Source organism: Callorhinchus milii, unplaced genomic scaffold (assembly GCF_018977255.1).
Source record: "Callorhinchus milii isolate IMCB2004 unplaced genomic scaffold, IMCB_Cmil_1.0 Scaffold5, whole genome shotgun sequence".
NCBI lineage: Eukaryota > Metazoa > Chordata > Chondrichthyes > Chimaeriformes > Callorhinchidae > Callorhinchus > Callorhinchus milii.
Window position 1 is genome coordinate 6,385,612 of NW_024704746.1, and position 24,275 is coordinate 6,409,886.

A 24,275-nucleotide genomic window follows, 5' to 3' on the forward strand; every position below is an offset into this window, starting at 1 on the left:
TGCGCTCACCAGACAGAGCAAATCACAACAACAACAACAACACGATTGCATTTGCAGAGCGCCTTTCGCGTCGGGAGGACGTCCCAAGGCGCTGGACAGTTGGGTCAGGACCCGAGCATTGGGGGGGAAATGGTCAGGGTGAGGGGAGGGAAGGAGCGAGGAGGGGGTAGAGAGTCGAGAGGGGAGCTGAAGGCTGAAGGTCAAAGAGAAGGGTCTTGAGACCGGCCTTGAAGGAGGAAAGGGAGGAGGCGGCGAAGGCACTGGGGGATAGAGTTCCAGAGCCTCGGGGCTGAGAGGCTGAAGGCTCGGCCACCGATGGTAGGGCGGTTGGGGCGGGGGATGTGGAGCAGACCGGAGCCAGAGGAACGGAGGGTACGGGCAGGTAGGTAGGGGGATAGTAGGTCTGTTCTCTTCCACCTCTGAATCAGTTTAAAATAATAGTAATAATTTGGTAACTCAATCCACTGGCTGTTCGTGGGACACTTGTTTGTGCTGTGCACAATTGGCTGCTGCGTTCCACCCACCCACCCACCCACACAAAACATATACAATTACAGGATATTCCGTGAAGCGCTTTATAATAATATAATAATCCTTGTATTTGAATATAGTGCCTTATCACGTCTTCGAGACGCCTCAAAGCGCTTCTCAGAATGTGCTGCTATATTCTACATACAATAAAGTGAATTGACTGTATATTTTGTGGGCTAAAGCAGCCAAAACGTACAGCAGACGTCTCTAAAAACTTGATAAGGCACTATATTAAATGCAATTATTATTATTATCATACGATGGCTGTATTTTGTAAACCAGAGGGTGAGGGCAGAATAGCTGAAGGCCCAACTGCCAACGGTGGGGCGGGCAGGATTGGGAACATGGAGCAGGCCAGAGGTCATCGCTCTTTTCCATTCCTCCCAGACAAACAATGCCAACCACAAGGTGTCCAGAAATTAAAATACCTTTGCGTGGCCCAAAGTCAACCAAATACCGTGGGAGCCCAAAAGTAGTCCATTGTTATGCGGTGCCTGCTATGGGTTGCGGAGTGGCTGATTTAGCTTAGGAGCGCTTTTGAAACTGTAAGAAAAGGTCTTCCTTCAAAGAGGGGGAGGGACGTTCCACATGATTACATTTTTTTTTAAAAATTGTAAAATTAAGGCTACCTGGACAAAGCCGGTTTTAGGTACAGCAACAAAAACCCGCCCAATCTGGGAACATTTCTGTCAAATCAACCAACCAACCTCCCTCCCTCCCTGGAGCCGGACCCCAATCGCTGCTGCACCACTTCCGGCGGCCGGGGACGCTTTTAGGCGTTGCACAGCGGCGGCGTTGCCATGGTGAGAGCCGGGAGCCCTGAGGCGGGGATTCAGAGGCGAAGTGAGTCTCAGGTCAGACCGGGAGTCACACGGTGCAACGGGGGCTGAGGAGGGAGGGAGGGAGGGAGGGTACAGGAGGAGGAGGCGGCGGCGGCAGGTCAGGTTAACAGGTGGTGAAGAGCGGGAGGGACGAGGCCGCCCAGGGATTCACTGTCCACCCACCAGGCCCTGCCCTGTCTGCCCTCTCTGCTCTGCCCCGGACACCGCCTCAGTCAGTCCCGGTTATGTTTATTACGAAGCAGAAATCCGCTCGTCTCTGAGCTGCCCAGGCCATCGTTTCACAGAGTCCTGCTGTTCCCCTAACATGTTTTTTTTTCTTTCTCTCTCTCTCTCTCTCTGCAGTGCAGTGCATCGAGGCAGCAACTCAAACGTGTGGCAGAATTAGGATAATTGCACTGAGAAAAGAACCTTAATTGTATTTGTGTTTAGACGTCCAAAGGATCGGTGTGTGTGTGTGTGCGTGTGAGCGCGCGTGTGCGTGAGCGCCATCGTTTTCATGGCAGATCATGATCCGCCGCCACGTTCGGTGCCACGTCTTCGGTGACATGGATGGAGAGCGAGGAGACGAAATGCGCCTCTGACAGCTTATTTCAGCTCCTCCGCTGTCTTGTAAAGCTGTTTTGTAAAAGGTGTAAGAGGATCCGAGACCGCCCCCCCCCCCCCCACCCCGCTTTCAGAAACAAGCCTTTTCAGATCAAATTTTCTCTCCAGAATACCCAACTACCCTTCCCCACCCACCACCCACACACACACACCCATCAGAGCATCACTTTTTTATGTTTACATGTGTTCTACAAATAAACACACAGTTTAGGCCAGTGGTCGACAATCTTTATGGACAGCCAACCAAATAACATCTATGCCCGCGGCTCCATAGCTACCAGAAACAAAGTACTGACTTGCAGGTGTTCGGCTGGCCATTTCTTGACGACCCCTCTGCAACCAAAATTGTCCCACAGGCCACGGGTTGGCGACACTAGTTTAAGCGGACACCAATGCAATGCGTGTGGGAGCACTACATTTGCCTGAGGTGCCAATCTTCAGATGATGTATTAAACCGAGGTCCCGTCTGCCTGTTCAGGTGGATGTTAAAAATCGCATGGCGTTATTTGTAAAGAGAAGGGAGTTTCTCCCAGTGCTCTGACCATCCAAAATTGATCATTCACTTCATGGCTGTTTATTGGACATTACTGTGCGCAAATGGCCCACTGCATTCACCTATAAATAGTAAATCCTGTGAAACCCTGAGATGTTTTGATGACGTGAAAAAATACCTGCATATCAAATAAATGGTTATTTTGTTACTATCCTTGTTTTGTTAGATAAACATTTTAATTATGGAACAAACGGATGATTATGTTGAAGTTACGTCTGAAAAGCTACACTCAGAGAATCAGAGCTTGTTGGATGAAGAAGATCCCCAGGCTGAGAACATAAACAACTTTTTGACTGCAGTAATGATGGGAAACAGCGAGGAACTCCAGAAGTTCTTTGTTGACACAGATGATCATAATAATGAGAAAACAACCAGATTACTAAATACACAAGATAATCTTGGCAAAACTGCCCTGCACTTAGCCTCCCAGCTGGGCCACTGTGAAATTATCACCATGTTGGTGAAACTAGGAGCTAATGTGAATATGAAAACTGTCAGAGGTAATGTGAGCATTATTCATTTGTCTCTTCATTCCTTTGCTTGTGTGAATATTTCTAGTTCCTCATTTGATGTGCTCTGTGCATCCTAATTAGGCCAACTCCAATGCCACAGTGTCACACACATCTTTTCCAGATATGGATTGTGAAACAATAATGCATCTACACACAAGAATGGAGAATGTGTAGTTATATCTCCCTTTTAAATACCATAATTGACTATGAATGTATTGCCTTTTTTGGACAGTGTTTTACACATTTTGTGTGAAGAAAATATCATAAATTTAGGTGCTTCACTTCTGGTCAGAAAATTGTGGGTTCAAGCCGCATGTGTGGGCTTCAACTCATAGTGTAAGCCAGGGATGGTGAACATGCGACTATTTCATCCATGAGTAATGTTGGCCATCCCTGGTCCAGGCTGACACTACAATGCAGTACTGGGGTTGTGTTTCATTTTTGGATGTGTCATCCTTCAGATGCGACATTAAACAAGGGCTTTTGCTTATTCAGATGGACATTAAAGATCCTGTTGGTCTATTTGAAATACAGAAGGGAGTTTATCCAGATGTCCTGGTCAACAATCTCCCAAATAAAATTGGTTCACTTCATGACTACATATGCAAATTAGCAGTCACATTTTCTGTAAAATACAATCACTACCTACAATACAGCAATCATTTGTAAAGTGCTTTGAGACATCAGCATTATCAAATGCGAGGCTTATTATCATAAACATGTCAGTCAATTTACCCCTTAACAACTCCCCTTCCCCCCCTCTCCCCCCCCGCTGCTCAAGGAAATGCAACCCCCCAAAATTTCAGTTTTCATCAGTTAATTCCTTCGACCCAGGTATGATCCAGTTGAAGATGGATTCAGGACTAGTATATCCTTCCTAACATGGGGTATCTAAAACTGAACACAGGGCTCCAAAGCCTGACCACAATTGTAGTACTATAGTATTGTCTTATATTAAGATCCGCTTGTGATGAAGCACAGAATCCAACAAACCATTTTTATTGCTTTCTCTACTCCCAAACTCACTTTAATCACTGTCAACCTTAACTGTTTGACAGTTATTACTTCAAAGCACTTGTGATGTTTCAACATGATAACTTGCTATAAAAATGCAGTTAATTTTCTTATACATCCTATTCTTTCTGATACTTCTGCAGTTTTGTTAGGTTAGTCAGACATGACCTACTTTTCACAAAGACATTGCTTACCTCCCTCCTCCTGATTAGCTCATACTTATCCCAGTGCTTCAGTTGCTCTGATGATAGTAAACTCACTGGTCTACAGTGCTTTTGTTCAGCCCTTCCTCTTTCCAAAACAACATATACAATGAATCCACTTTACAATATATTCTGTGAAGCGCTTTGAGATATCTCAATGATGTGATAGCAAATGCAAGGGTTTTTTAGTATTATAATGGTGTTATTAATTTTAACTTTTATAAGGATACAAACACCTTGTATCCTTTTAAAAATAAATAAAACTGGAATTAATGGATTATATGCCATGAATATTTGATGCAAGTTGTTTTTCAGGATCATATTGTCTCTGCACAATAAGTCTGACAGTATTTTGTTTCTGCTTAACAGGATACACTCCTTTGCACTGTGCCGCAGCCTGGGGAAAACTGGAGAGCATAAAAACTTTGGTGGAACTTGGAGCTGACATCCAGGAAAAAACCTTCAGAGGTGAAAAAGCTCAAGATATCGCTCACCGCTATTCAAAGACTGATTGTGCGGAATATCTAGATTGGGCAGGTGAGAAATGGCCTGCAGGAGAGTGAGACTGCACTACAGCCAATAGTAGCTAGAATACATATTCTGCTTCCCACAATTTATTAGACTTAGAATGTCACTTGTCTAACACTACTGGTAAGTAATGTAAAAAAAATACATCATTGCAAAAGAAAGTTTTAGTTTCTAGTTAGCAAGTTAGCTTGTGGGCAGTCCCAATAGTGTCATGTATAGGGCTGCAACTTATGGACGAAAAGTTGTTTGAATCCCAGACAGGGCTGAGAGGGTATGATTCCTGCTTCTTGCTCTTCTTCAACACCCTCTACTGGCATTGTGCTTATATTTATACAGAGGCCAAACTGATGTTGGAGTTGTATATTTCCAATATCCAAGAAACGGTGGCAGATCCTACTAGGCTGCAGGCCAAGCTGACCAAGCAAGAGAAGGTAAGCTTTTAGCTAGAAACTATACTGTACATTTACTTGTACATTAGATCATCAGTTACTGCAGGGCGGTACAAATAAGAAGGAATGAGTGAAACCCACAGGCCCCCTCAGCCTGCAACACACAACCAATCACTGAGCACAGTCAACAGTAAGTGCGGCTCTCCTGAGACTGGTTTCACTTCTAACACTCAAATAAAGGAAAGTTTTTTAATAATAATCATTGCATTTAGTACAGTGCCTCATCATGTCGGAAGGACATCTCAAAATGCTTCACAGGATTTACTGTGAAATGGAGTGACTATATTTGTGGACAAACGCGGCAGCACAATTACGCACCCGAGTGTCCCACAAACAGCCGTGAAAGTTTTCAATTTTTATTTGGGGTATTGTTGGCCAGGATTGTTGAAACTCCCTTCTTTTTTTGAATAGTGCCATGTGATCTTTAATGTCCACCTGAAAAGGCAGCCAGGACCTTGGTTTAACATCTCGAGAAGATTTACATTAAATTTTATGGGTTCAGAGACTTTTCGCTCTCTCTCACAGACTGCCTGCTTGAATGCCTGTCGTGTAAAATCTGATTGGTTGCAATCGTCCCAAAATGTACCAGCGCAGGAATTCATGCAACAAAAGGAACAGCTGGAGATGACCCTGGAATCTATCTTTTCCAAAATATTAACTGCTTGTAAGTACAAAACCAAAGCGGTTGTGAAGGCCTGAGATTCTTTAGGACAGTTTTCTAATTAGTTTTATTCTGCTTGGCTGGTTCTCTATCCTTACTCAAGACAATATAAAAAATAAAGGACGAAATAGCAGTACTTTTTTTCCCAATAGGCTATGTGGATGCTTTTTGAGAAGGGTAGTAGGGGCTCCTTTTTAGTTTAACTTCAACAGTGGTACACCAGCAGTAGATTAGTAAGCAATGTAAAGCCAGTGAACCAGAGTCAAACACAATGAACATGGAACACATTGCACCTTGGAAATGGGGTTGGGGTGTGCAAGTTTATTATTTTTAATCTTATTTTTTGGTCAGTTGCATGTGACACAGGAGGAAATCCATCTCCATACTTAAGAGTATGCAAACTAGTTTGAAGTGCATGGCACTTACACATGGAAATTCCTGTGTTTAGAATGGAATGTCCCTTGAGAGTCACACCCTGCTAAACTGATTTGGAAGAGTATCACAGGCAGGTTGGCTGGAGCCAACGTGTGACATGAGGATTATTACAATTAATTCATTGGTAAGAGAGCATGATAAATATTGAGTTAATGGTATGAAAGATTGTAGGGATAAGTAAGTAAACAGATGATTTAATATTCTATTGATAACCTAATGTTTCCTGGGAAGAGAGTGAATCTTGTGCAAAACTGCACAAAGGTGATATCATCCGTAGAAAATAATAGATTCGGTTGAATAGTGGGAGTGAATTCATATTCACTTTGGGTGAAGAGTTGAGAGATTTTTTATTTCCCTCATGTGTAGTCTCCTTGCCCTGAATGTTAATCTTCCTATGAAAGTGTTTTTTGAGGGTTCATTCAATCACAGTCAAGGCTTTCTTTTTCCAGATCAGTTACTTTGTAAAATCACTTCTTCAGTTCATGGCTATAAACCACTAAATGTTACATTTATAGTACGAGCTCTGCCTTGGTTTACCTTAGCATGATCATAAGGTGTTGAAAACTTTTTAGTACTTAATAATAATACTTGCATTTGATATAGCCTTATCACATCGTTGAGACATCTCAAAGCACTTCACAGAATATACTGTGAAGTGCTGTGACTGAGTATTTTGTGGGTGAAATGTGGCAGCCAATTGCGCACAGCTGTGTCCCACAAACAGTTGTGGATTGAGTGACCAAATTATTGCTACTATTTTTGGAAAAGATTATTATCCCCGGAAATTGAATAACAACTGGGTTCCTACTTACTGCTAAGTTAACAGATGGGCGTGGAATAAAGAAACTTGCCTAAGGTTTTGCCTTTATATACTTCTGTAATGTTATATATATATATTTAAAAAATATATACTTCTACAATATTCTATCGCAACATTCATTCATGTTACTCAGCACATAATATTTCCCACACGAGACTCTGTAAGCCCATCACCTCCATCCTTGTTAGGTTCCACTAGCTCTCAATTCTTCAGCAAATCGTCTTCAGGTTATTGGTTCCGTTTTTCGAATGTCTCCATGCCCTTGCGTCACCCAACTTTTGTGGTCTCCAACAGTCACACTTCTGTCTCTTCTGCCTCTTCTTTGCAGGTGTTTTTTCTGGGACTTTGCAGGCTCACTTTGAAACCCTCCCCAAATCTCTGTTTCAACCCCCTACTTCTTTCAGAATCCTTCTAAAAACCTTTGCTTATGCCTTTGGTCGCTTCTTCACAAAGTTGAACAAAACAATTAGTTGCTGGGCAAACTGAGTCAGATATGAACTGATATTCATGGAGTTCTGTAACTCAGTGATTAGAGCAGTCGCCTCGCAAGAGAGTGTCCTGGGTTTGATTTCCAGCAGCGTGAAACATTGGGCCAGTTTCCTCACTCCACATGCCTCTATTTACCCAGCAGTAAGTAGGAACCCGGTTATTAGTCAATTGGTGGTTCACTTTTCTGGGAGTAATAATTCCTAAAAAAAATAATTTGGTCACTCAATCCACGACTGTTTGTGCGCAATTGACTGCCGTGTTTCGCCCACAAATACAGTCAATTCACGTTACAGGATATTATTTTGTCTACAATAATAGTCAATTCATTTTACAGTATATTCTGCGAAGCGCTTTGAGATGTTTCGAAGATGTGATAAGCGCTATATCAAATGCAAGGATTATTACTATTATATTTGTTTCTTTCTGTACAGCTCCAGAGATCTTTAAAATGCCTTTTAAGTCATGACAGTTTGTACAAATGGCTTAATACTGCAATCAAAATGGAAAAAATCAGACCCATCATTTTCCGGACAACTATTTTCATCTACTTTTCAGCCTGTTTTATTATCTATAATTGGTTTATTTGAATGTTCCATTTGCCTTCTCTGAATTTATTTTTCTTGCAGTGGGAAATTATACGAATATGAATTAATTAAGAGTTGAAGGGGGATATTAAGAATCCACATAATTGTCTCAGTTAGAAAGGGAAATATGTGTAGCCTTATACTTTATACCAGGGTGGTCCAACCTTCTAGTGTGATATTTAAAGTGACAAAATGACATAAAGCAGCTTCCAGCAAAATATTTAGTGGTCTAAAACAGCAACAATTTTTTTTCTCTGATACACACCTACTACAAGTGTTCGTGAGGAAACAATGTCACAGCTAGGCCAATAAAAATATCACTCAAAACTGCTTTGTCATGTTATTTGTCACATTAATATTTCTAATAGGAATCTTAAAATGCTTAAAACATCTTGTCTCACCTTTGCTGTTTCTTCCTGAGCCATGCCAGTTAGAAACCAATTTGTGCATTCATTGGGTGAATAATGAATATCTCCTTCTGTAAATCAACTACAGCTCAGCTTTGACAATGTTTCCTTACTTGACTTAATGGCCACATTTATGTAGATATTTATTAGGTTGCGTGCACTTGTATCCCTCGTCCTCTATTAAATGATTCCAAATTTAATAAAGAAAACATTTCAATAAACGATTCTGTTTATATAGTATTTTAATATTTAAAGTTTAATCCAAAAATCAAAACTATACGCATTGGTGTGCAGGTGCCAAATATAGAAATTATATCATGACAAAATTACGAGATTGGAAGAGGAAAGTGCAGGAATGTGCTTTTAGTAATGTGAGAGAACTCCCAAAACAATATACAGTTTGTACAACAATCATCACTGAAGGATTCTGTACTAATAAGAATTTAATTCCCTCACACGGTCGAGCAAATGAACCTTTGTTTAACTGTCAGCAATAACCTCTCCCTAACTGAAGTTATGAATAAACAAAAATGATATCAATGCAGATTTAAAGTGGTCTAATGGGACAATTTCTCTCTTTAATAATAGCTTTGTTTGGATTATTGCATCCTCTAGCATCACAGAACATTGTCATTATTGGTTGAATATCACATATATGCAGTAATTTAGCATGTCAATTAGTTACATCTGTATTGTACTCTTAATTTCCAAATAGATTAAATCCTTAAGACTGGTGTTTGCGCAAATTCCTGTCTCCCAGGAACGTGGAATAATGAGGAACTCAGCAGTGTTGTGTGAATGAATTTGAACTCCACATCATCTTCGCACATTATAATTTTGTGTTGTTTTAACATTTTGTGTTCCATCCCAGCACTTCCAAACTGAGAAGTCAGCAGGTTAACCATACCAAGGCTTCTCAGGATGCTTCCAACAACAAGGTAGCGAAAATTTTAAATTTGGACTGAGGGCGAAATCGGTCAATTCTCCCTCCCATTGGATAAGAACTATTCTAACGATAAAGGCTATGGAGAAAGAGTGGGGTAGTGATACTGATTGAATAGCTCTTTCAAAGAGGCGGCAAGGCATGAGAAGCCGAATGTCCTCCTCCTGTGCTGTAGGATTTTAAGAATTAAATCTCCACTTCTCCAAAGCCTCAGCTCAGAAGTTTAATATTGGAAATTGGGAGTCTCAAACCTGTTCCATTCCTTTCCAACGGATTTTTGCACTGAAGCACAAACACAAAACATTATTGGTAAAATCATCTATTGATTGTGTTTGCAGAATATTACCACCAACATTAAATTATTTTATTAATGTTTTTCTAAGATAATACAAATTTAAATTTATGTTTGCAAGCCAAAGGCTAACCCTGCAGGCTTGTTGTCTTGAAAGACAGTTTTAATTCAGATAGCAGAATAAGGTCTTTCCTAATTCAACTTGCCTGCAGTCACCCTCCAGTTTAGCCACACTGACATTCATTTCATGGCAATGATGACCTTCCCAGTGGATTTACGCTGTAGCACATGTTCAAAGGCTTCATTCACCTAGAAAATTACAAATTCAGTAAACTTACCGCTAACTCAACCAATCGCATTACTCAACAAAGTATTTGCTTAATTTTAAGTACAATCTTTTTAACAATTGCAAAGGGTATGGTTCCGAATTCATCATCCTGTTCCATGGCAAGGTACTTCCCTGACAAATTGACGATCTCCACAACTGTATTCTACGTTTATTCTTGATCTTGTGAATTGACAGCATATTTTGTGGGTAAAACCAATGTCTCACAAACAGTCACGGATCAAGTGACCAAATTATTATTTTTTTTGGAAGGGATTATTATCCCCAGAAAAGCAATCTGCCAATTGATTAACAACCTACTTACTGCTTGGAAAACAGAGACGTGTGGAGGAAGGAAACTTGCCTAAGGTTTCGCCTCTAACTAATACATTACAGGACTCCACAATGCATTAGAATTACTCGTTATATTAGAAACATTCGTTATCAAGCGTGTTGGCTTAGAACCTTGACCCAACCATGTAAGAAAGTAGAATGCATGCACAGTTCAGACGATGGAATACATTATATGAATTTGGCTTTTCTAATGTTGATTTAGCTCCTGGACCGTAATTACTTCAAGACAGATTAAGTAAGGTGTGATCACATACTACATTATCAGAGCTCATTAGATTTTTAAAACACTGGCACAAATGAACAGGAGGTGAAGGATACTGATATTTCCTTGTAGCAAATTGATTTTAAAAAGGTTTCTGATGGCAAGACTTCCTCATTAAACTCATTTATTTCCAGATTAGTACTGTTGGATTTCGACATAAGAATCAGTAGTACACTACTGTACTGTAGTTGGACTTAACTACAGTACGGTAGTGTACACCTGATAATAATCCCTCAACAAAAAAATAATTTGGTCACTTCAATCCATGACTGTTTGTGGGACATTGCTGTGCGCAATTGGCTGCTGCGTTTCACCCACAAAATATCCAGTTAATTCACTTTACAGTATCTTCTGTGAAAAGTTTGAGACGTCTAGAAGATGTGAAAAGCACTATATTAAAATGCAAAGATAATTATTATTAATTCATCTGGTGCTGGATTTAATTTAATATTGTTAAATCATTCTGGCTTTGTCCGACATTGCAAATTGGCTGCTACATTTGCCTACAAAATACAGCCACTACAATTTATAGTGAATCCAGTGAAGTGTTTTGAGGTGTCCTTCTGGAGTGCCTTGGGACGTCCTCCTGATGTGAGATGCGCTATACAAATGTAATCTTGTTGTTGTTGAAAGGCAAATACAAGGATCAAATACAAGGATTATTATGTCAGAACTGAAGAAGTCCTGTACATCTGCTGAATAAACATCTGTCTGAAAGCTAATGATCCTTTAAACACATCACTAGCATTAATCTAAATCCAGATCAGTGCATTCTATGGTTACTGAAAGATTCCTCCAACACACCATTGCATGTCTTTTCAAATTTGATATTAATACTTGTATTTGGTACAGCACCTTATCGTGCTGAAATAGCCCAAAGCTCTTAAAAGTTTGGCTGTAACGTGGAGTGACTGTATTTATAAGAGAATGAAGCAGCCATTTTTTGGACAGCAATGTCCTCAAACAGCCATGAAATGAAAGAACAATATTTTAATCTCAGGAATTGTTGACCAAGACACTTTAAAAAAAAACTCCTTTCACGTTTTAAATTGCAATAGCAATTACATTCATATTTTGCTTTTCACATCAGGAGGAAGTCACAAAGCGCTTCACAGGTGTCTGAGCTTAGGTTGGAGAAGTGACCAAAAGATAGTTTTAAAGAAAGGTCTTAGAAATTTATTAAACAGTGCACTCTTATTTATGAAAAAACTCTAGCATTCAGAATTGGTATATGCTGACCAGACATCACAAGATTCTAAGAAACTTACCATAAACATTTAATCAATAATTTAAATTAATAAGTAGCTTGAAACAGTAGCTCTTTCTAATGACGATGTCTCAAGGTTTCCCAACTTTGTGAGTAACAGCTCACTGGAAAGTTTACAAATGTTTACTTCCCAACACAGAAGTCCCTGAATATGACGTCAAGGATTTCTTCTGCTCCGATCTTCCCGGTGATTTTTCCCAGTTGTCTCAATGCCATCCTCAGCTGCTCAGCCGCCAGGACAACATCCAGCTCCCGGTATCCATGATACTGTGCTAAGTCCTCAGAACATTTCCGGAGATGAAGCCTGTGACGGGTTTGGGTTAGGCTTGGATTACCGACCAACGGATTTCCACACATTTTTTCAACTTTTTCGCTGAGGACACACAGAAAATGTTCAAAACCATTCCCAGTTTTGCACGAGAGTGGGCACAACTGAGGCAGGCCATGCTCTGTGAGAGCCGCCTGCAACCGGTTCAAGTCTGGGGCCTGTGTGAGATCACTCTTGTTACAAACCAGGATCCAGCCCCTCTCTCTCAGATTGGATTCCACCTGTTGTACATCGGATCCCTCCAGGATCATTTCATTCAGATAGTCTTGGAGAAAGTGGGTTGCATCAGTCTGGTCTGATGGGAGCGTCGTGGCATCAACCACCGCCACAACTATATCTGCCTGCCGAAGCCTTTCCCGTGCCCGCCTCATGCCCTCTTGTTCAATGATATCAGTACTCTCTCGGAGCCCCGCTGTATCGCTCAAAAGAATAGGATATCCTCCAATGTTCAGAGCTGTTTCCACAATATCCCGTGTGGTCCCTGCTATGGGCGACACTATAGCAGCGGGTTTCTGACAGATTATATTTAAAAGACTGCTCTTCCCAGCATTAGTGGCCCCAGCAATCACAACGTGGACCCCATTCCGGAGCCTTTCACCTTGACGGCTGTCACGTAAGTGGCCATCAATTTCTGTCTGCAATAAGTTCACATCATTGTCAACTACGGTAAGGATTCCCTCTTCGATGTTATCATCTTCACTGAAATCAATATAAGCTTCCACATGAGCCAGGCATCGAATTAGTCTCTGACTCCAGCGACCATAGAGTTGACCCAGATCTCCAGCCATCTGTCTCAAGGCTTGTCTCCTCTGGGCTTCGGTCTCAGCTTGTATGAGGTCCCCCAAGCCCTCCACCTCGGTCAGGTCCAACTTCCCGTTCAGGAAAGCACGCTTTGTGAATTCACCTGCTTCAGCTGGATGCAGACAGGGTAACTGTCCCAGAGCATTCAGAACTCCACTGATCACAGCTGATCCGCCATGAATATGAAACTCACAGCAATCCTCTCCGGTGAAACTGTGTGGACCTGGGAACCAGAGAACCAGCCCCGTGTCCAAGCGCTCCCCAGAGACGGGGTCCACAATTGGCCGGAGCACAGCAGCTCTGGCTGGGGGCAGTAGCCTCTGGCCAGTCAGGCGGCTCAGTGCAGTAGCACTGGCAGGGCCACTAACTCGGATCACAGCGACCCCACACCGGCCATGACCTGAGCTCAGGGCAAAAATCGTGTGGGTCTCTTGGGCGCCTGAACACCATGTCCTCATGCAGCGGACCTGAAAACAAGGCTGTTAGAAGAAATTGAAGACTGGTTTACTAAATCACTGAATAAAATGGATACCTTGTGTGTAGCAGGAGAAATAAAATAGGCAAATGAACATGCTGGACGCTTACAGACTCAATACCAACCATATCAGTGTTAAAATACACAAGTCAATTCACGTTACAGTATATTCTGTGAAAATTCTCAACAACAAGGCAAGGTGTTATATCAAAGGCAAGCATTTTTATTAGTATATTCAACACAGAACAACAGATTTACATTGAAATAGCACTTTCATATCAGGCGGACATCCCAACGAGCTGATAATTTTAAGTCTCATATCTCACTTGCCCATATCATATATAAATTCCTTACAGATCATCCATCAATTCTTCACTCACTCCCCCTATCTCAGCTCCTTACATCGAATTGGCACTTCCCCAGGATTTACAGAATCCATGGCCCCAACCATTCCACTTTCCATAGGAAAAAGCCCATTACACTTACTCCGCCATTTTATTATTTTGAGTCAGGAATAGTTTTTAAATCCCATTTCCCGCCTTTTCTCCCTTTCATTGAATCCTTAAAACAATCCCAATCTTGGATTTGTCCAATTAATCTGCTTGCAGAAGCTTCCCGCGCTCACCTAATGCCCTCTTGCTCCATGATATCAGCACTCTGAGTCCTCACACAGTGGAAACCATGCAATAATACGAGCATGATCGGATTCTAAGCACACTGTTCTGGTGGATGTATCCAAAAGCACAGAGCAACAATTGAATGCAGTGTTTTCCCAGGATGGGCTGCTTAGTGCCATCTGCTGTAGTTAAGATGGACTTCTGAGCTTTCATTTCATAGCACCGTATCTCATTAAATAGTCTCAACGCACTTGCTGTCATGTGTTGTGGTTATTTAATTGGGAAAATTGTTTACCAGGACACTAGGAGAAATGCCCTTATATTTTTGAAAACTATTAAGGGATTTGACTGACTTGGTTTAATGTCTCATCTGAAAGATAGCACCTCTGACAATACAGTGCTCCCCCAGCATTGCACTGGAATGTAACACTAAAAACTAAGCTCAAGTCACAAGGCTTGGACCCACAACATTCTGACCTAGAAGCAATAATACTACCCAATGCGGCAAACTAACCGTTTATGCCCTCAACTCATTTTAGTATATAAACATTTTATTGAAAGAGAACTATGAAGTAATGGGAGAGATTTACCTGTTGCATCTTATAGATGGCTCCAATCAAAGGCTTGGTTCTCCCTTCCTGAGCATATTGGATCGCTGACCCGATGGACCTGGAGAAGACCGGGAAACATCGCTGGCCGTACTTGCCCCAGTAGACGCCCTTAACTGCAATATTCTTCAGAAGCAGTAGGTTGGCAGGCACAGAGGGTATTTTACCACCAGCAAACCCAACCACGAGAATTCTGCCTTCCCAAGATAGGCTGAGACAATGAAACACAATCCACAGGTGAAGTCAAACAAATCGAGGAGATTTACTCATTAACAGCAATCTCCTGTATTTAATGCATTAGGATTAATCCAACTCCCAAATTGGAGTAATTTCTTTTTGGCCAGCTGGGTGTCTGACATATGTGGAATCCCATCATCCCATCACCATGCTTAAGAGTATCCAAAACAAACTGAGAATCCCATGCTTCCCGCCTACATATAGAAATCCCAGAGATAAGATTGTTGGAATGGAATGGCACACTCTGCCTGGAGGGATGAATCCTGCTTACCTAATTTTAGAAAGTATAAGGCGCAGGTCGGCAAGAGCCAAGGCTTGGGGACCCCAGAGTGTGATTTGGGGTAACTGCTGGACGAGGAAATGGAACACAGATGCGACAGAGATACTGCTGTGCTCCAAACACGTGCCTGAGCCTTAAGCTAAGTTGAACACTCTCTCCTGCAATGAATACATATCCGTTCCCGATATTGGCTAAAACATGGAACTCGATGGAGACTGCAACTTTGTGTCACTTTAGGGGATATTTTGACACCTCTGAAACAGAATGAAAATTGTCAAATCAAAGGATCCAACTATCAGGAGATTTCCTTCCACAAGTCTGGACCAGGTTTGAACCCGTGTTGCTGAGATGTTAGTGTTTATCCTTTCACCATAGCTTGTGGCTCTTTCCTTTTAGATACCGTGACACCACACACTGTTGCCTCCTTTATTAATGTCATATAATCTCTGGGAAATACCTGCTGAGAGCTTCTTTGAAAATGTCTCCTCCTACGGCGTCAAAGACCACATTCACCCCTTTATTTGCAGTCAGCCTTTTCACCTCCTCTTTCAGACTCTGGGTGGTATAGTTGATGGCTGCGATGGCCCCTCGCTGCACAGCCAAGTCACACTTCTCATCACTCCCCACAGCTGCAATGACCTGCAGGTCAAAACAAACAGAAACCAAACTCACTGACATAACACAAGGGCTCACTGGCACAGGTAGATTACGTGTTTGAGGTTTTGAGAACACAATTACACACTCCATCCTCCTGCAAAGATCTCTCAAATGTAAATCAAAATTCAGAGAAGGGACAATATGATTAGCAATGTGCATTTTACCATGATAGAAATCACAGCACAGAAGAAGGCCATTCAGCTTATCTACTGGTGCTCCCCCACTGGAGCGATCTACTCTTAACCCATTGCCTGCTCTTTCCCATTGCCCTTTCACATTCTCTCTCTTCAAATGTTTATCTAATTCCCTCTTCAAGGTTGTTATGTTCTCAGTCTCAATAACCACTTGTGATGAACATTCATTCCATGTTCTATCTAACGTTCTGTAGGAAAACATTTCTTCCAACCATCCCCCTGGGCCTTGGCAATTCTAAACTGGGCTGAGTGGCCCGATGCTCAGTTAGACCATCAGAGAGAAACAAGGCCTTCATCTCGTTACTCTGGGGCGGATTAAAACCAGAACCAGGGATTAATAGCTGTTCTCGGCCACTGAACCACTCAGGTTGCATCCTATCATTGTGCACTGTCCAGAATTCAAAGACTATTTCTATACGTGACCTGTGGTTTTCTCAAGTTGTACCATAGGCGAGGAGAAGCACAAAAGACCATTGGTAATTAAACCCACTGAAATGTGTAAGGGTTCAGACCTGGGCATTTAGAACGTGTGAAGCAATGTCCACAGCTGCAAGTCCTGCTGCACCAGCTGCTGCCGTCACCAGAACCGTCTCCCTGAGAGTGCAACAGACAGCGCAGGTTAGCAACAGGGCACGGGGTGGGGAGGCTGGATTTACTCCATTTAACGAACATTTTACAGCATCTACAATGTGAAAATTTGTTGAATTGAGTCTTAACTTTGAAGTTGATTTTCGGTAGTCCTTAAGAGAAACGTACAGACTCAGATGGAATTTCTCCCCATAGGTTGCTGTTTTATACTAAAATAATCTTACAACAATTTTCTGGAAGAGCGGCTCAAACTAGTACTATATTATTGACCTGGAGTTTCTCTTCTCTCCAGGTTCTATGGAGCCAGTAGCTGACCCCGTCCTGCACACACCCATTGGTCGCGTGTCAGCCAACTTCAAGCCTACCCTAAACTGATAGCCAAACACTGAATTATGGAAGTTTCACAGCACTGAAGGAGGCCATTCGGCCCATCGGCTCAGCACTGTACGTAGAAGCTTCCCCCACTGGAACCATCGACTGTAATACACTTCTATTTTCCTGAACCCCTTATTGTGATTCTAATTCAGGTATTTATCCAATTCTCTTTTAAATGATGTTATAGCTTCAGCTTCATTGACCAGCTGTGTCAATCTATTTTCTAACATATTGATTGTCTGACAGGCAAGATCAAGAATCCAGGCAGATTTTTTGCCTGTTCTCCCAATCCCAAGGGCACAACAGCAAAGTGTAGTGATCCTGTGCCATCCTAAGATCATCTCATCTGTCTTGAGCCAGATGATTTTAGCCAGAGTGACAGTGGAAACCTAGCTCCTGCTCCTGACAACAGCCTCTACTGTAAAGTGTGTGGATGTTGGAAAGCACAGGGTTGGCCTGCAAACATGTACCGTCCAGAGACACACAAACACAGCGCTCACTTGTGTGGATCATTACCTCCAGATGAAAAGGGGAAATACAGAGAAGAGTGGGAGATGTACAGCAAGATATGGTTTGGGGAAATGTTTTGATTTGGGGCCCAAGATTGTCACATTGATCTGTTTTTAAACTGACCCGAGGACAGAGTCAATTCTCACCCCGGCTGTGTGTGTGCTCGGTGCTCAAGTGCCAAAATAGCCGTGCCGTACGATACAGGTATTGAAGCGGCCACTTCATAGGGAAGCTCTGCCCCGATGGGCCACAGCATCTGTAGTGGGTCAGAAACACGTGTCACAATAGCACAGAGGACTGCAGACTCATAACGTGTCGGCTGACTATTCAATGCATCACAGCAATGCTGAGCAATATTAAACCGTGTTTCTTTTCAAATTGTTTTATAAGACCATCCCACCACCTTTAGCACAATGTGACAGGAGACAGATGTTCAACCCACCTGTCGTCTTAAAGCGCTATACTGTAAAGCTGATTGACTGTATATTTTGTGACTGCACGATGATGGGTTTCCGCATGCATCAAATGCAAAAAAAAAGGGTTCTTTTTAAAGGCTCCATTGTATTTTGGATTAGAACACAGGAATGGCAGGTTCCCAGGAGCTGGGAGGTTCCCAGGACCGAGGCTCACGTTAATCCACTTTCAGTAGGATTTACCTGCATGTGGCTTCCCTTCAGTGATTTGTCAATTTGTTTTACGTATAGACACAGAGCACCACATCTCCCCCTGTTGCCTCCCCCAACTCTTTTATTTACCTTCTGGTCAATGATGCATTCTTCTGCCATCGCTCCTTTAAAGCTCACACCGACCACACGTTCTCCCTGAACAAAACTCAATGTGAATGTCATGTTTATGCTAAGTACATTTCAGAAAGTAAATTATGCTAAGTACATTTCAGAAAGTAAATTAAGGAGCAAAGTTTGTATGATGTCTCATTTGGCAAAGGCATTGCCCAATGTCGTATTGGGCCATATGAACCAGGTTGGTCCCAGGTTCAATCCCAGATCTTCGGGAAATCTTAACTAGTGAGGTGGTTGGAAGCTACAGGGATCTCACTGCAGATCATTAACCAATAACCCTTTCTGGAAAGTTTACTGGTGTGCATAGGATTCAATTCGCCTGATACCTCTGGTAACCAAACAGATTGTGAACAACCAGGATCACCTCTCACGAGGTTACACATGAACGTGCTAGCACCACGAAACTTAGCATGAGCAGGCTGAGATAACCACTGTATCACAACAGGTAATAACTTTACCAACCCAGCTATCTAGGAAAGCCCTTCCTTAGCACTGTTACCTTTTGAACAGTTGTGACACTTGTTCCAATCTCCACCACACATCCGGCAAACTCCATTCCTGCAGAACCAGAAACAGTAAAACAGTTTATCCTGAGAATATCTTCTCAAACCACTCACAGGAATCCTGTTAAGTGCTTTTCATTCATTGAATGCATTGTCCCTTGGATAGTTTCTGACGCAATTAGGTCATTCACTTTACAACTGTGTGAGGCCCTTCAAGCAATTTTTCTCTGATCACAGCGACTGAACAAACAGTTTGAGCCCGATTACACCACACATTTGCAACACATCATCCCCAAATGTGCAGGAAAAAAATGAAACCAGCAATGAAAAGTCAAGGTAAGGATCAACAATCTTCTCTGCTCCTTCCTTTTTATTTCAAGACCAAGATTGGGAACTCACTGTGCAAGTTTTCCCCTTGTTCACCACTCTGCAGGCAACACACACATTGATCACCTGCCTACCCGCAGCTCAGAATTCATACTCATATTCTGAATTTTTATAACCATGAGAGAGATTGCATTAGTAGAATAAATATGGTTAGAACAACTAAAGTGGCTTTACCTGGAGTGAAGGGGGTCGGCCATCTCTCCTGATACAGGCCCTGACATACCAGAATGTCAGCAAAGTTCACACCACAGCAATGAATGTCCACTCGCACCTGAACGGGATACATGAGGCCACATAGCTTCAAATAGCAATCAAAGAGAAAAAAAGACTCATCTCTGTCGGTTCACGGCAACTCTGGGAAAGCACCAACTTATAATATTAATAATCCTTGCATTTGATATAGCGCCTTAATATATTGTGAAGTGTAGTGACGGTATATTTTGTGGGTGGAATGCTGCAGCTAAATGTGCACAGGGGTGTCCTACAAGCAGTCGTTGCTTGAGTGACCACATTTTTTTAAGGAGGGATTATTACCCGTGGAAAGCGATCTGCCAATCGACTAACAACTGGGTTCTAACTTACTGCTAGGTAAACAGAGGTGTGTAGAGTAGGCAAACTTGCCAAAGGTTTCCCCCTGCCCAGAAATCGAACCTGGATCCTCTTGCTTGAGAGGAGAGTGCACTAACCACTACACTACGAGACCTTATCAGTTGCAGCGGGTATCATGGAATGTTACAGAAACAGGCTATATGGCCCATTAAGACTGCACTGGTGTTTTTCTCCACGTGAATCACCCGGCTAATTCCACTCTTCAGCTCGTTGCCCAAAATCTTTAATATTCCTCTTCACCTGTCTAACTCATAATAAATAATCATCACATTTGATATAGTGCCTTATTGAGACGTCTCAAAGTGCTTCACAGGATATATTGTAAAGTGTAGTGACTGTGTGTTTTATTGGAGAAACGTGGCAGCCAATTGTGCACAGCAGTGTCCCACAAACAACTGTGGAATGAGTGATCAAATTAACTTTAATGCCCCTCTACTTCAGCTACTCACTCTCCAGCTTGGACTCAGTCATGTACGTGAAGCGTTATGAGATGTTCCCCTAACGTGAAATGCACTATGTAAATCTAAATTGTTGTTTGAACCCAATAAATCTAAATTGTTGTTTAAACCCATAATCATGACCTTGATAGTCCTAAAGTGAAGAATGTTCTATTTATCAGGAGAATTAATAGTCAGGATGCTGTGGAAAAACTCCATTCTCTTTTTGAATAGTGTAATGAGATCTTTGACATCCACTTGAACAGGCAGACAGGACCTCAGTTTAACATCTCATCCAAAAAAGCACCATCCCTGATAATACAGCACTCCCTCAGTGCTGGAAGTGAATGTCAACCTAGATATGAGTGTCACATCATGTTTCAAAAGATAAGCCTGTGACTTAATCTCTGCTACATGTACACTTTTTTTTGGGGGGGGAGAAGTGTCTGACACTTGTGGAAACCCATCACCAGGCTTAAGAGTATCCAAATCAAGCTGAGAATTCCATGCATCCCATCTACACGTGGAAGTTCCAGAGACAGATTGTTGGGATGGATTGTGCACTCTATAATCGAAGGGACAAATTCCTGCTTACCTAATTCCGGAAAGTATTAGGCGCAGGTTGGCAAGAGCCAAGGATTGGGGACCCCAGGGCGTGCGTTTGGGTAATGCTGGAGTCTAACTACCTAAAACTGCATGGCTTGCCATCGATCGCACTGTCTGTACATACATGGCAATTGTGTCTACAGCAGAGGTTCCCTTGAGGCCGTCAATGGGATTCCCTATCAGCTACTTGGAAATGTGATTTTGCAGGCCAGGAGAGAATAATAGAATTAATTATCTGTTTACAAAGCACGACTCCTGCAATATGGCAGATAACCAACATCAATACTTTGTTCTATATTTCAATCAGATAATTCAAAGCATCATCATCCAGGGTTCTTTTATATGCCTAGGGCTTGGGTTAGAAAAATTAATTCATCCCCAACATTATTTTCTATAATTTAGGACGTAATCCAGTCCGAGGGTTGCCAGCTAGCAGAAAATAACCTTATCTTACCCACCCAGCTCTCTCTGTATCGTACCTCAGTGGGTTTCAGCACAGCTGAAGGCAGTTGTTGAACGACCAAAGGTTTGTTCAGCTCTGTACATAATGCTGCATGGTAGGAATTGCCTGAACGTGTTGCATGGCTGGTACCCAAGGCTGCCAGTCTTAGCTGGTGCCTCAATGAATGATTCTTCCTGTGGACAAAGAGAAGCTTAACGCCACATTGATAATAAGGACAGCATTTAACTACCACAAAGCCTGTCTGCCAACAACATTTCATTCACTCAATGTAACAAAACGAATAACTGTACGTGGCACTGCATTAGAGAGCAAGCAACCATAAAACACCAGCAAAGTGGCAAACTCTGAAAGGCAGCCCCAGTGGGGGGGGGGGGGGGGGGGAGGTCAGAACTCCTCTCCTGAAAATACTGATACTTTATCTGCAAAATTTTTTTTTGGGTGGGGCGGGGGGTCAGCCAAGTGTCTGACACACGTGGAAACCTATCACTATGCTTGAGTATCCAAACCGAACTGAGAATTCCACGCATCCCACCTACACATGGGAATTTCAGATAGATCTCTCCCTGGAGGGAATGCATCCCGCTTATCCAATTCCGTAGAGCATTAGGCACGGGGTTCGTAAGAGCCAAAGCTTGGGGACCCAGAGTGCGCGTTGGGGTAACTGCTGGAGTCTGATCGGCTAAGCCGCACAGCTTGCCATCGATACTGCTGTCTGGCGAGCTGTCGTGCCGCTTGCACAGAGAGGACCACCCCACACCACCCCACCCACCCCCGTCAGTGCGTTTTCTCGAAGAGTTAACAGGAGCTCAGTGAGATCACTCCGTGACCACCCCACCCCAGTGATTGGACTGCCCTTCCAATGAGCCAGGCCGGGCTGGGCAGGGCCGGGCAGGGCTGGCATGGGCAGGGCTGGGCTGGGCAGGGCCGGGCTGGGCAGGGCTGGCATGGGCAGGGCCGGGCTGGGCCGGGCAGGGCCGGGCTGGGCAGGGCCGGGCTGGCATGGGCAGTGCCCTGGGATGTTGTGGACCAGCCTGGATCAGGAACCGGACCACCCGGACCACGAGGGGTTGGCTCGATTCCGACACGCCCTCGTCAAAGCAGGTCACCCGGGAGCCAGTTCAGCTCCGAGGACCACCCGCTTACCTCCTCCCCACCCACCTCCCCACCCCCACCCCCACCCCGGGTGGGTGCATGGTCTCCGCCAGAAGTCCTCCTGCAGCGTGTAATGTACCGAGGAGCCCCCCCCACCCACCCCCTGCAGCGTGGGACCTGAGCTCTGTGAACATGCACCAGAGACCCCCTCGGCCGCGCTGCACTGGGGGGGGAGGAGGGAGCGCGGGGGCGGGTTGGGGACTCGAACCCGGGACCAGGTTGGATTCGGATCCAACTCCAGGCCCAGCCCCAGGCGGAGAACCTGAGGGGATGGGTCCCCCGACTGAACCCCCCAAACCGACCTGAGCGCGGCCCTCAGGATCCGCTCTGGGGCAGCGCCGAACCGAACCCAAGACATGGCCACCCGGGGAGGGAGGGGGGGGGGGGGGGGGGGGAGTGCTGTGATTCCCACTCCCCGCACAGCGCCACCTGGCGACGGGAAGCGGCAGCGCCACCCACCACCTCACACGCACCTCCCACCCAATCTGCTGTCCAACGAGCAATCGTTCCCAAATTCCAATCCCGAGCTCTCACCTGGTTCCTCCTCACCCAAAGGGCTCAGGGTCCTCCCCCCCCTCCTCACCGAGATAAAGGGCTCAGGGTCCTCCCCCCCCCTCCTCACCGAGATAAAGGGCTCAGGGTCCCCCCCCCGGGTCTGCCCTCAGCCGCTGCTTCTGCCTCTAATATATACAGTCACTACACTTTACAGTCAATGATAATTAACAATCCGTGCAAAGCGTAGTGACTGCCGAGCGCAGCGCCCTGCAGCTCAGGGCAGCCGACACTCACTGCCCTTTGGGGGCTCACACACGGACACTGGTCACTTGGGCAGGGTGATGGGGGGGGGGGGAGCCGGGAGCAGTGAGGAGGAAATTGCAAACGTAAGTGGGTGTGCCAGTTTTTAAAAGTATAATAAAAGAAAGGTCTCGGAAGGGACAATACAAGATGTCAAATGGAACGAAGTAATTAAAGTCACAATAATAAATCGGTCATTTTCAATCCACAACTGTTTGTGGGACATTGCAGTGCGCAATTGGCTGCCACGTTCGCCCACAAATATACAGTCAATTCACTTTACAGTGTGTTCTGTGAAGCGCTTTGGGACGTCCTCCCGACGTGAAAAGCGCTATATCAAATTCAAGGATTATTATTATTAAAGGCAGTTTTATGTACAAAAGATTGAAATGAAAAGAAATGGTTCCTCGGTGTAGTACATAAGGAACAGATCCCACTGTTGCTGGCTTCATTAACTCCGTCGAAAAAGAGACAGGAAGCATCTGCTGGAGTACAGCATTGGGGGACATTGTGATGGGAGCAGATTGAGATGAAGAAGTGCTTTGTGGTGATTGTTGTTTTTCTGTGTTTCTAGGGCTGGGAAGAGAGGAGGAAATATTGATTATGAAGGAAAGCAGGACAGGATTAAATGGGAATACATGAATAGTCGAAACTTTATATTGATTATTTATACGAATCTAGGAGTATTTATGGGGAAATTTTCTCCAGGGGGAGAAAGGGTAGAAATAATAATAATCCTTGCATTTGATATCAGTTACCCTCCTTTCTCCCCTGCCCTC

General features: G+C 43.6%; 2 protein-coding genes across 14 annotated transcripts; one reads left to right on the forward strand and one right to left on the reverse strand.

The window, feature by feature from the left end:
- The first annotated feature begins 347 nt into the window (after positions 1-347).
- ankrd45 (ankyrin repeat domain 45) lies at positions 348-17,864 on the forward strand. 13 transcript variants are annotated; one of them, XM_042335132.1, is made up of 7 exons: positions 365-382; positions 1,716-1,817; positions 2,696-3,029; positions 4,628-4,795; positions 5,123-5,217; positions 5,761-5,899; positions 17,152-17,864. In XM_042335132.1, the coding sequence occupies exons 3-7, from the start codon at positions 2,711-2,713 to the stop codon at positions 17,232-17,234; spliced, it is 804 nt and encodes a 267-aa protein (XP_042191066.1). In that variant the 5' UTR covers positions 365-382; positions 1,716-1,817; positions 2,696-2,710; the 3' UTR covers positions 17,235-17,864. The 13 variants fall into 13 exon arrangements, with proteins under 13 accessions (XP_042191069.1, XP_042191067.1, XP_042191066.1 ...); XM_042335131.1 differs by lacking the exon at positions 365-382 and adding an exon at positions 1,329-1,374; XM_042335129.1 differs by lacking the exon at positions 365-382 and adding an exon at positions 1,332-1,385.
- gtpbp3 (GTP binding protein 3, mitochondrial) lies at positions 11,969-23,066 on the reverse strand. Its single transcript, XM_007902981.2, has 10 exons — positions 23,004-23,066; positions 21,566-21,722; positions 19,609-19,705; positions 19,044-19,102; positions 18,500-18,565; positions 17,891-18,000; positions 16,784-16,865; positions 15,878-16,059; positions 14,886-15,114; positions 11,969-13,682 (listed from the first exon to the last, which is right to left on the reverse strand). The coding sequence occupies exons 1-10, from the start codon at positions 23,057-23,059 to the stop codon at positions 12,198-12,200; spliced, it is 2,523 nt and encodes an 840-aa protein (XP_007901172.2). The 5' UTR covers positions 23,060-23,066; the 3' UTR covers positions 11,969-12,197.
- Between the last annotated feature and the right edge of the window lie 1,209 nt (positions 23,067-24,275).

Bases quoted from the DNA above. Each gene is read 5' to 3' on its own strand.
- ankrd45 (XM_042335126.1), top strand. From the start codon at position 1,332: ATGGTGAGAGCCGGGAGCCCTGAGGCGGGGATTCAGAGGCGAAGTGAG. The intron at 4,796-5,122 runs GTGAGAAATGGC...ATATTTATACAG, and splicing joins GGAATATCTAGATTGGGCAG to AGGCCAAACTGATGTTGGAG. The intron at 5,900-17,151 runs GTAAGTACAAAA...TCTTCTCTCCAG, and splicing joins TTCCAAAATATTAACTGCTT to GTTCTATGGAGCCAGTAGCT.
- gtpbp3 (XM_007902981.2), bottom strand. From the start codon at position 23,059: ATGTCTTGGGTTCGGTTCGGCGCTGCCCCAGAGCGGATCCTGAGGGCC. The intron at 18,566-19,043 runs GTAACAGTGCTA...AGTTTTGTTCAG, and splicing joins GTGTCACAACTGTTCAAAAG to GGAGAACGTGTGGTCGGTGT. The intron at 13,683-14,885 runs GTAAATCTCTCC...TTCTTCTAACAG, and splicing joins CCATCTATAAGATGCAACAG to CCTTGTTTTCAGGTCCGCTG.